Here is a 12,270-nt window from a genome sequence, read left to right as displayed (position 1 = left end):
ACCACGTGCTTGGTATGAGCGTCTAACTGAATTTTTACTTTCCATTGATTACAAGAGAGGAAATGTTGATAAAACACTTTTCATCAAAAATATTAATTTTGATGTAATTTTTGCTCAAATATATGTTGATGATATTGTGTTTGGCTCTACTTCTAACTCTGAAGTGGAGGTTTTTGTTTCCCAAATGCAAAAGGAGTTTGAAATGAGCATGGTAGGTGAACTCACTTATTTTCTCGGTCTTCAAGTGAAGCAATCAAATGAGGGAACTTTTGTCACTCAAAGCAAGTATGTAAAGAACTTGGTGAAAAAGTTTGGTCTTGAGCAAGCCAAATATACCAACACTCTAATGAGCACAACTTTAAAATTAAGCAAAGATGAGCAAGGAGTAAAGGTAGATCAAACTTTGTATCGAAGTATGATAGGTAGTTTGCCTTATCTTACTGCTAGTCGTCCTGACATTTGTTATAGTGTTGGTGTTTGTGCACGATATCAGGCAAATCCCATGGAATCCCATCTTTCTACGGTGAAAAGAATTATTCGCTATGTAAATAGCACTATTGATTTTGGGATTTGGTTTTCTAAAGACACTAACTCTAATCTTGTTTGCTTTAGTGATGCTGATTGGGTAGGTAATGCTAATGATAGAAAAAGTACTAGTGGTGGATGTTTCTATCTTAGAAACAATCTTGTTTCATGGCACAGTAAGACGCAAAACTCAATCTCTCTGTCCACAGCTAAGGCTGAGTACATTGTTGCGGGTAGTTGTTGTACCCAATTGTTATGGATGAAACAAATGATGGCAGACTATGGGTTTGATTTGAAAACTTTAACCATTTTCTGTGATAATACTAGTGCTATAAACATTTCAAAGAATCCTGTTCAACACTCACGCACAAAGCACATAGACATCCGTCATCACTTTATTAAAGAGCTTGTGGAAAATAAAACTCTTGTCTTAGAATATGTTGAAACTAGTAAGCAAATTGCAGATATTTTTACTAAAGCTCTAGACTCGGTACGTTTTATTTCTCTAAGGAAATCCTTAGGGGTTTGTACTGTTTAATGTGTTTGTACTTATTGATCCTTGATATTTGAGTTGTCTTAGAGTTCATAATGTTTTGTCCTTGTCCTAGAAGAAAATCTCAACCTTATAAGAATTACAGTCATTATTCTATTACTAATGTTTGTAATGTTATGGTGTCATACATGTTTGTTCAGGAAAAGTATTCACTCCTCATAGGATTATTCAGATACATCAAACAGTGTTATGTAAGCTACCATTTTCGAATAATAATGTTTAAAAACTGTGTGTTCAAGTTCCATTGGATGAATAGAGCTACCTATCTCAATGTGTGAAAGCCGTCTCTGAGTAAGTTGGAACTATGTAATTAGGAGTTATGTAGAAGATACGCTATCATTGAAAAGGGCTACCATTGAGGTAGTGTGACAGCGTCTCCTATGGTTACAATTTATCAGAAAAAGTCTTTTTGACAAATTGGGAAATGTTCTCTGCTTACACTTTCACACACTTATGCTTAACACAGTTTGTGGTAAAAAATTTCTATCCTCGGCAATGGTGTTATAAAGCTGTTACATACTGTTTGATTTGCTTTAATATTCTTGGTGACTGAGTCAATTTTTTTCCTGCGTAACCGGTATGACTTCATTCTACTACTTCATTAGCTTGATAAAATAATTTCTGACTATTCTTATAAGTTTGATTTTTTCATCAGGGACAAAGACAAGCGGACATTGTGAATTTTAGTTGCAAAAATATCAAGGTCATTTTATTTTTCTGTCTTTTAAATAAAAAAAAAAAAATTGTGATCGATTTTGTCAATTGAGCTTTCTTAAAAATTTCTTGTTCTTTATCTTGTTATGTTTCATTATTTTCTTAGGCACTATTTTTTTGCTCTTAAGTGTTGATTGGTGCTTTATGTGTCTCTATGTGCTTTCTTTTTCATTATTTGCAAATTATTTTGGGGGGCATTTTTTGAAAAAATTAAAGAAAAAAGGGGGCATATTTTTTCGATTCTTTGTTAATATTTTTTCCTTTTATTTTTGCATTTATGGAAGCATGTGTTAATTGCTTTATATCTAGTGTGTTTCCTTTATTTTTGGAGATTTGGTCTTATTCTTGTGGTGCTTTAGGAAACTTGTTCTAAATTATTTAATTATTTTTTGGTTTCCTTTTTTGGTGGCAATTTCGGTTTTGGTAGGGTGTTTAATTCTTAGATTGTGTGGGGATATGTTGTTTCCTTTTTCCATTTAAGGAAACCTTGACCAATTTTTGAAAAATCTTTTTGGTTTCCCTTTTTCCTCTCCACACGTGGTGTCTAAGGTAAGAAAGTTACTTTCCTTTTCATTCTTTTTCTGATTTTGGGTAAGTAAAATCAAAGTGTATATATTCTCAACTACCCACTCATCCACGATCACCACTCTCTCTTCTCTTTTTTATTTTTTTTTTCAAAAGTCTAATCTTTTCAAGTGTGAGAGTGTATTTTTCTAGGGTTTCAAAGAGAAATGTCAAAAACCAAAAATGCTCAACCGTCCAAGAAGCCCTCTCGAGGCTCTACTTCTGCATCTCCGATCACCCCACCTGCGCCGCCTGCACCAGTGACTGAAGTACCTGGTTCGTCCTCTGCTCCGACAAAATCTGCTAGAAAATCGAAGACCCAAGCTCGAAAATCAGTCATCAATCTCGCCTCTCCACCAGTCGTTGCTTCTCCAATTGCTTCTTCAACACCTGGGTTTGGTGATCATGATGAATCTCATTCATCCGATCACACATTGTCGAAGTCTTCCTCTTCAATTGGTGCTCCCAATGTCGACAAAGCTATAGTGACCTTGCCCATGGTGAGTTCTCGAACAAGGTCCAAGGTATTTACTTCTCAAAAGCCCGAAGTGGTTCTGCCCAAAAATGTTTCCAAAGGGAAAAAGGTGGTGTCTTCATCTTCAAAGGCCAAAAATCTCAAGGAGAATCCCCCTTCCGCCTCATCTTCGGATTCTAAACCTGAAGAAGAAACTGAGGAGGATCATGATTCAGAGGGCTTGTCCGATTCAAGTGAAGAATTTGTGCCCAAAGATCAACCTGCTGTTCATGATTCTGCATCCGAAAGTGAAGAACCAGAAGTTGATCCTGTCACTACAGAACCTGTTCCTGTCCGTGCTACAGTTCTAAAGAAGGACAAAGGAAAAAGGCCCATTGTCTCTCCAAGTCCTGTTCTTCCACAGAAAAGAAAGAGGCCCTCTGGTATTTCTCTTGATAACTTCAAGCCCCACTCTCATTATTTTTGTTATAATGATCATGCTAGAGATATGAAATTCTATGAGAATAGGAATTTTACTGTGGAGAAAAATTTTAATGTCATTGCTCATAAGCCATTTGTGGTTTATAACATGTTGAAAGAAAGACAATGGGTGGATACTTTGATTGGCTTCGATGGGTATGTGGATAGAATTGTGAAGGAATTTTATGCTAACATCACTGATGATTTTCTCGATGAGGACTCTTTTATGTTTGGCAAAGTATTTGTCAGAGGACACTGGTATTCCTTTAAAGTTTCAATTGGTATTAGAAATGATCGTGCTGCTGCATCTGCTTCAACTTCTGCTCCTACAGAAATGGCAGAATTCAATTTGCGTTTGGGAAGAATGGAGACAAGTCAAGCCTTGCTTCTTAGGAAAATGGACAGCATCATGAAATACTTCCGACCCAATGATGATGAATAAGTGGTTCAACTTTTTTTTATCTCTTGCTTTTTATTATTGTATGCTTGAACTTATGACTTTGTCCATGTTTGTTTTTGTTATCTTTGGCTCCTTGATAGACAAAAAGGGGGAGTAGTTTTTTTCTTTTTTTTGGATTCATTGTTTGGATTCTATGTTACAACTCTGGACCCTTGTTTTTAGGGGGAGTTGGCTGTTTGTGGTTTTGCACTTTTTCGTTTAAAAAGTTGTCTTCGGTTTGTAAGCTTTTCCGTCCAAAAAAAGTTCTTTGTTTTATGTGTTAGAGTGCTTTCATGCAGGGGGAGTATTTTCTATACTCTTTTATCTTTAAGAAGCTATTTGCTTTGGTTTCTAACACTTGATGCAAGTTTTCTCATAATAAAATGTTTTGTCAATCAAAGTGCCAAAGGGGGAGATTGTTAATTCTATTTTTGGCATATTTAATTGACAAAAATAATTTATTATTCATTGTATATTTTTGGATGGTATGCTTTAATATGGTTTCCTATTTTGTGTATTCAAACTTGGAAGGAAAGTTGTCTAGCTTTCCTAATTTTAGAAAAAAAAAAGAAGGTAAAAATGGTAAGTTTGGTTACCCATTTCGTTTTTTATCTAACCAGCTGTATAATCTGTTCCTTTGTTGAGTTTCTCATTTTCTCAGATCAGATTACTTGAAGAGAAAACCAGAGCTAAACTTTCCTTTTCTATAAAAGGAAAGCTGTACTTACTGCTCACGATTCTGTAGGTACAGGAACAGAAATTCCTGGACTGATTGAAGAATTATTTTAGGGAAGTTTCTAGTGGGCTGAGGTCTTGTTCAGACCGAATGTAAGATGTCAATAAGATGTATATTCATTATAAATACATCGTATAACAGCTAGGTTTTGTATCTCTTTCATTTTCACTTTCATATCTTAAGGAAAGAGTGTCTTTGTTATGTAGAGAAGAGTTGTTCGACTCTTACTCTGTTTATTTGTAGTTTGTATTGTCTTGAGTCTGTATTCAAGTCTACAACGAAGAAGAACATCAGTGCACCTTCGGGAGAAGGTATTTACAAGCATTCGGGAGATTGCTTTTGAAGTCTTACATCGGGAGGATACAAGCACACCTTCGGGAGAAGGGTTTTTATAAGTTTTGGGAGATTGCTTTTGAAGTCTTGCATCAGGATGATACAAGCACACAACCTTCAGGAGATGGTTGTATAGGCTTTCGGGAGATAGCCTTTAAGCCTTGAATCAGGAGGATTCAAGCACTCTTCAAGGTGATCGAAGGGAGTTCGAGCTCTTGGAGTTTTATCAAGATTCGGTTAGTAGGTGGAATACATCAAGCTTGCGACATACAATAAGAGGGAGTCTATTTATGCATAAGTCAATTACTTTGTATTTTTGATACTGATCTAATGAATCTTATCTCTGGGCGTGGCCCCGTGGACTAGTAACAATCTGAAAGGATTGTTGAAACCATGTACAAAAATCTTGTGTGTTTTTATTTTTATGCACTGTTTGTATTTCTGGGTTTCTCTGGAGTTACAGAGTTACCAGTTTCATTATTCCGCATTTAATTAATCACTTAATTAAATAATTAAACTGAGAATATTAAAATGCTCATCAAACAAAATGATGGTCTAATAAATTGGTATTTAATATATTTTTATTATTAAATATATAGAATATACATACCGTGAATACGAAGCTGTATCCCAACTCAAGAACATAACCAAGAAACTCAATCCTTCTCCACATCATGTCCAAGTAGTGAGGGGACATAAAGGCAGCCTCATTCGTGAAATTCGCACCACTCGTCCTAAGCTGATAGCAATGAGGGTGTGAGTCTATGCATCGACTGTAGGCCTTATCGTCTAGGCATATCACCACCAAATGTTTCAATAGTCCCTTTGTATTATTCCCAACTTTGAAACTCTTTATAAATAGATCGAATACTGAATTTGGTTCTGCCCATGCATCGTTTAGTGTTGTCATTATTACCGTTTTGTCTTTCATTGTTGCATTTCTTAGAACTCCTTCTAATTCATCCACACTATTATTATTCATCAACACCTGATATATCATCATTTAATAGAGCATATAATAACAATAAATGTGTGTACTACCCAGGGCCGGCCAGAGGGTGGGGCGGCCGGGGCATACGCCCCAGGCCCCACTATTTTGGAGGCCCCCGAAAAATTAAATTGATATATATACACACAAAAGAGTATATATATCTTTTAGTTCAACAAATATCTAGAGAAAGCTGTAGCACAAGTGGGAAGCAAGGAAGCTGAATTTTGTAGAGATTGTTGAGGTCCAAGGTTCGATTCATTGTTGAGACCAATTTTGGTTATTTTAAATTTTTTTGTGTTTTACATAATACATCCATATAAGAACAAATACATAGTGAAGAATTAGTTTAAATTTGTAAGGTTTATTTTATTTATTTATTTCTTTAAAATAAGAATATAATATTTTGGACCAAATATTATATTTTGTATATTTTTTGTGAAATTACTTTAATATATAATGTACAATAGTATTTTAAGGTACATACTGGTACAAAAATTAGAGAAAATATTAAAGGGAAATTACTCCATATACTATTTTTTTTATTTTTTTTTTCAAATTTACGGTTTAGCTTTCTAAAATTGTTGCAGCGCTAGTTGCAATAGGGGTTTCTATGTAGAATTTCGTAAAATGCAAAAAAAAAAAAAAAAAAAAAAAACTATTTTAAAGTGTAAAAATGAAAGAGCCCCAATATTATATTTAGTATATTTTTTTTATGAAATTACTCTAATATATAAAGTACAGTAGCATTTCAAGATACAAACTAGTAACAAAAATTAAAATAATTTTTGATATACTATTTTTTTTTATTATATTTTTAACAAAAGTACCAAAATATATAGTACTCCAATAGAGATGTTATTAATAATTAAATATTACATTATCGAGTTAATTTACGTGGCAAGAAAAATTATTTGTTATATGGAGATAAAATAGTTAAAATCGATATTGTGTCAAAATTTAAATAATATTTATTTTAAATTTTTGTGAAAAAAAAAAAAAAAAAGCCTCATTTCAAAATTCGCCCTAGGCCTCTCAACACCTTGAGACGGCCCTGGTACTACCGAATATTTATATAGACATATATGGAACACTTACAAGGAAATAATATAAATATTAATTTTAAAAATATTAAAATTTTATATTTTAATTAAATGACCGAAAAGAAAATTAAATTTATACTAAATCACAAATAAATAATTATATAAAATATCTAAATCAAAATACTACATAACTATTATTAAATGATCGGTTCAATCCATTATAAAATTACATATCAAACTAATCCATAACTATTAACTGATCAACAATAATTAATTGTGTCCTTTTTTTTTTCAAAGAGAATTTTTGTACTTTTTTTGACCAAGAGAATTTTTGTACCTTTAAATGGTTAATTGGTGTGATTTTATAAAAACAAACAAAAGAAAAAAAAAAAAAAAAAAAAAAAAAAAACCATCATTTCTTTCCACTTATTCTCTGATTCAACCAATTAATAGAAAGAAAAGAAGACCAAGAAAAATCAAAAACCATTTATAAAAAACATGACCGAATACAATTATATGATGGTATTATATTGCGTAAGGAACCTAGCCATCTTAAACTCAAAAGCAAGAATAAATAATGTTTGACCGATTTGTTTAGATATATGTGGAACAATTTTTAATGATTAATATTATTGATGAGTACTAAAAAAAATTAATAATATAATAATTTAATAACTTTTTATAGTAAGTTACTAATAATATTTTTTTTTAAAAAAATTATATTTATCTTTTATAAAACTGAATATAACGATTACAATCAATATGTTAAAAAATTATAAATTATTTTTAGAAACTAATTTAAATTACTATCTTATTATTTTATGAAATTATGAGGTCTTCCCTTTAAAAAAAAATTATGAGGTCTTTAATTATTAATTTATTATTATAAAATTAAGAATCACTTACATGTGTATTAATGTGTTTTTTTTTTTATTAGAAGACAGAAACCTTAGAGCATCTCCAAGGACACATTAAATTTAGTGTTACACTATCACTAAATTTGATGTCAAAAAATATTTCCACTCTAACCACAACACTAAAATTTACACCAAAAAATATATTTTATTATTATATTAATAAAATATAAGATATTTTAATATTAAACAATATATATAAACAAAAATCAGTTATTAAATATTAATAATAATAATAAAAAAATACAGTTGCTACAGTGCACTGCATTTATGCATTAGCACTGTAGCAAAGACTGCATATTGTCCATCAAAATGGTGCTACCTTGGAGAAGATTAGCCATTGCATCCTCAAATTTGAGGAATCCTTGGAGTTGCTCTTATATATTATTTATTATTAGAAAAATTGGTAGGCAAAGATAAATTGAAAAAACAAGTAGGCAAAGATAAATTGCAAAATCCTAAACATAACAAACAGTAGGCAAAGATAAATTGGAAAAATATATATTAATGTATATTAACGTGTAAGCATAATAAACATAACAAACAGTAGACAAAAATAAATTGGAAAAATTTTATAAAAAATAAATATACACTTTTCTTTTAATCTTTAAAATGGTTTTTGTTAAAAAAAAAATAGTTTGTTAGTTTTTTGTACGTGTTGTTTCACTTCTTTAACAACAATTTTATATATAATTTATTTTTCTATTAATAGTGTCATTTATTTTAAGAATGTAGAGAAAATAAAAAAATCAAACAAAAAAGTGGGAAAATTAAAAATATTAATTTTTAATATTTAATTAATGGTTGATTCAAAAAAAATATTTAATTAATGATTATAAATATCAACTATTAGATTTGATTTAATAGTCAATAATAAAATACCCATATATAAGTAATACCCATTAAAAACATACCTATATATACAATATTTATTATTAGGAAAGAAATAAAAAAAAAAAAAAAAAAAAAAAAAAAGATCATCAGAAGGGTTCTACTATATTTACACGTCATCTCAATTCATTATTTTTGCTGAAGGTCATCTCAATTCATTATTTATTAAAGAGATAATTATTAAAAAAACAAGAAATTTACATTCTATGATTTTCTCCATCTCATAAAGCTAATAAAAATATTAAAATACCGGTAGGTGTATTATATCACCAAGTGTCATGTTAGTATTACATATTTTAATTTAATAATTAATATAAAAATAACTCTTCACAAAATATCACCTATTAATGAAAATTATTAGTATCTACTAACAATACTCTAAAATTAATTGATGTTTGATTCATTTGAATTGCAATTTCCCTATTTATTTTATTGTTAGCTAGTATCCTACCAACTAAAATTTTCTCTTAATTAATATCTTGAACTAAATAATGCTAATGCAGTAAATAATCTAGTATAGTGTGTAATCTAAATAATAGTAAAGTGTAGAAAATATCCGGTCTAAATCAATATAATTTAGTGAAATATTAAATAATTTAATACTACAAAAATAACCGAACTAAAATTAAAATATTCAATCAACAATGAAGTTGAATTGTTTTGGCATTTTTAGATCCAAAAAAAAAAAAAATATGAACAAAATAGTTTATGGAAATTCAAAAAAAAAAAAATTAGTGCATATGGAATTAAATTCACTTTTAATTAACCATGTACTGAAATCAAGAGTAATAATATGTACTTTTTAAGTCAACGGTGGCACCTAAACTCAATCATTTAATTAATTAGTTCTGCCAAATTAAGTAAATAAATTACATAAGTGATTAGACTTTAATATCGATGGAACCCATGTGTGCCTACTGCTTACTGTTTAACGAAAGCCATCATATGGTACACACAAGTTGAATATTCCAATTTTTTTCAATAAATAAACAAACAGTAGTTGTATGTCTAAATCGATAAGGAAAAGGAAAGCTTATATTATATATACTTACACACAGATTCTTCCTTTTATTTTCCTAGTTATTTTACCAAAATTATTACCATTAATTTTTCAAAAAATATATAAAATAATATTATCAAACAAACATGTAAATTGAAACAGCTGGCCTAAATATTTTTATAACGTGATTATGATCTGATACCCTCCAAAAAAGATTCTTTTTATCAAAAATGGTTTTTTTTTTTTTTCATTAGAACTTATTGAGAGGGAGTAGTTGAAAATTCTTATCCTAGTGGGTTGCCATTTTTTGGCAAAAATATATATAAGCTTTCCTTTTTCAATTGACAGTTTTGCCAGAAAAAGACAGCAATAGAAACCTGACGACTAGTGTGTAACCTTTAATGCTAGGTCGGCCACTAAATGAAACGTTCTATTGTGGACATACACTACTGTTCTCTCTCATATTAATTTCTTTGATATTCACTAATTATTTAGAAAGTAATATATAATTTAAAATGTTACAACAAGAGAGTTAATTAAATATACTATATTATTAAATATCTTATTATCTCAATTTGTTTGGTTTCTAAAGCCATTGAAATTTCTCCAAGAAATTGAGATTTCTATCAATTTTAAAGTTAAAGGCAAACAAATCACTTGTATTGAACTTATATAAAAGAAGAAGAAGGAGATCAAACGATGTAACACCTCATCATATAATGAAATGAAACCATGTAAGTTTCCTTTTTATGTACAAAGTATAGATACATAATAAAGAAGATAAACTTATGAATAAAAATATGGAAAAAACAAAAAAAACAAAAAAACTAAAGCAAAACTTTTAATTTTCTGATGATAAGTATATATAAAACGAAGAGAAGAGTATAGAGTAATAATTACTAACCGGAAAAGAGGAATTGGAAGTTAATGGATAAAAGAAAGAAGGGAGAAATTGATGAGGGCTTATGGAGGAGAATAGAACATAACAGCCCAAAACCACAGCTCCAATTAAAACTGTTCTTCTCAAAATCCTTTGAACCAACACTGACCCTGACACTGAGCTTGAATTATTACTACTGTTCTCATCTTGGCTCACTCCAGTAATCGATTCAATTTTATTGGTCACCATTTTCTCTCTCACTTTTTGTTTTCTTTATATGTTTTATGATTTGTTTCCTTTCTCCTCTCTCTCTCTATCCTCCTCTCTTCTTATTCTTACTGTTAAACATAGAATTAGGATTACTCTTATTCTCCTCTCTTCTGTTTCTTTGGGGGCATTTTTTTTTTCCTTCTTTGAATGAGTAATTAAATAATCCTATATATTATATATCTTTTATATATTTTGTCAAAATAATAATAATAATAATAGTCGAAGACTTAAAAATTCCTAGATGTACCTCCTTACAAAAAGAAAATTATTCCTAGATGTAACATATATAATTAACTTGTAATTTAATTAATGGTCAGTTATAAATAAATAGAGTGAATGAGACAAACATTACCATGGGCAAGTTGCAAAATATTATCTACGATTTTAATTTTTGATGGAACTTATATTATTTGTTTTTTATAGGGAAGAACCTCATTAAACAAATAAAGAAATACTCAGAGCATCTCCAATAATATATTATTTTGTGTGATTTTATTTAAATTTTTTCTTAAAAGTATTAAAATTAGTAAATAGGTTGCACTTTGCGTGCAGCTCTTTATAAATATTTTAAATTATATGTTTGAATATTATAAAAAGTATATATTTATTTAAAAATAATAAATAAATTTATATAGACTACTCTAAAAAATTCTAAATAAAACAATTCTTCGTACAATTTTTCATATATAAAATAAAAACACATAAAAAATATTTTCAAATGTATATTATAATAACGAACTAAATTAAACAATACTCACATAAAATATAGATTTAAAATATAAAGAATACAATAAATTTATAGAAAACTCATCTTATAATTTCAAAATAAGTGTTATCATCATTTCTTATAGTCGCTACTACATTTAAAGTTGATGTCATTACCGTATTATCATCATTTCTTGTAGTCATCATCAATATCCATCCTATTACTCAGTTTTATTATTATTATTATTATTATTATTATTATTATTATTATTAAAACAAACTAATTTCAAAATTATTTCCTCACATAACAATTTCGCTGTTTAAATTATTGATATTAATATTTTATTTGATATTAAATTATTTTAAAATCTTAAATTCTTATTAGTAGTCATGATATTACATGATGAATTAGTTATTTTAGTTATTAATATAAATGATATAAAATGCAATATCTTTTAAGTAAGATATATTTATTTAGTGGAATATTTAGTGTGACATTTAATGTGAATCATTACAGTTGTTACACCAAAACGTAGAAGATTCTACACCAAATTAGTTTAACCATTGGAGATGGTCTCAGCAAGTCCAATTCAACAAACGAACAAACAACTAAACTATATGTTTGGTAGCAAAGAAAAAAATAGGAAGGAATAAAAAATTAGGAAGATAAAAAATTGACAAGAAGATAATAAAAATATATATCTACTGAAAAATATTAATCTTCAATGAAAATATAAAATCAACAAAATTACAACTCTGTGCTCAACAATACAAAGAGTAT

At 29.1% G+C, this 12,270-nt stretch overlaps 1 protein-coding gene across 4 annotated transcripts in view; it reads right to left on the bottom strand.

The window, feature by feature from the left end:
• The window catches only part of LOC115713214 (uncharacterized protein At4g15970), a 54,019-nt gene extending 42,987 nt beyond the window's left edge, over positions 1-11,032 (bottom strand). The window contains exons 1-2 of one of the 4 annotated variants that reach the window (XM_061113410.1): positions 10,539-11,032; positions 5,409-5,786 (exon numbers count right to left, since the gene is read on the bottom strand). In XM_061113410.1, the coding sequence (XP_060969393.1) occupies positions 5,409-5,786; positions 10,539-10,763 (603 nt within the window). In that variant the 5' untranslated portion in view covers positions 10,764-11,032. Of the gene's footprint in view, positions 1-5,408; positions 5,787-10,538 lie in introns of those variants that run through there. The other 3 variants (XM_061113408.1, XM_061113409.1, XM_061113411.1) reach the window with 3 other exon arrangements.
• Between the last annotated feature and the right edge of the window lie 1,238 nt (positions 11,033-12,270).

The sequence above is a fragment of the Cannabis sativa genome, chromosome 4 (assembly GCF_029168945.1).
Source record: "Cannabis sativa cultivar Pink pepper isolate KNU-18-1 chromosome 4, ASM2916894v1, whole genome shotgun sequence".
In the NCBI taxonomy this organism is placed as follows: Eukaryota; Viridiplantae; Streptophyta; class Magnoliopsida; order Rosales; family Cannabaceae; genus Cannabis; species Cannabis sativa.
Note: the sequence above shows the minus strand (reverse complement) of the source record. Positions and strands in the feature narration are given on the sequence as shown.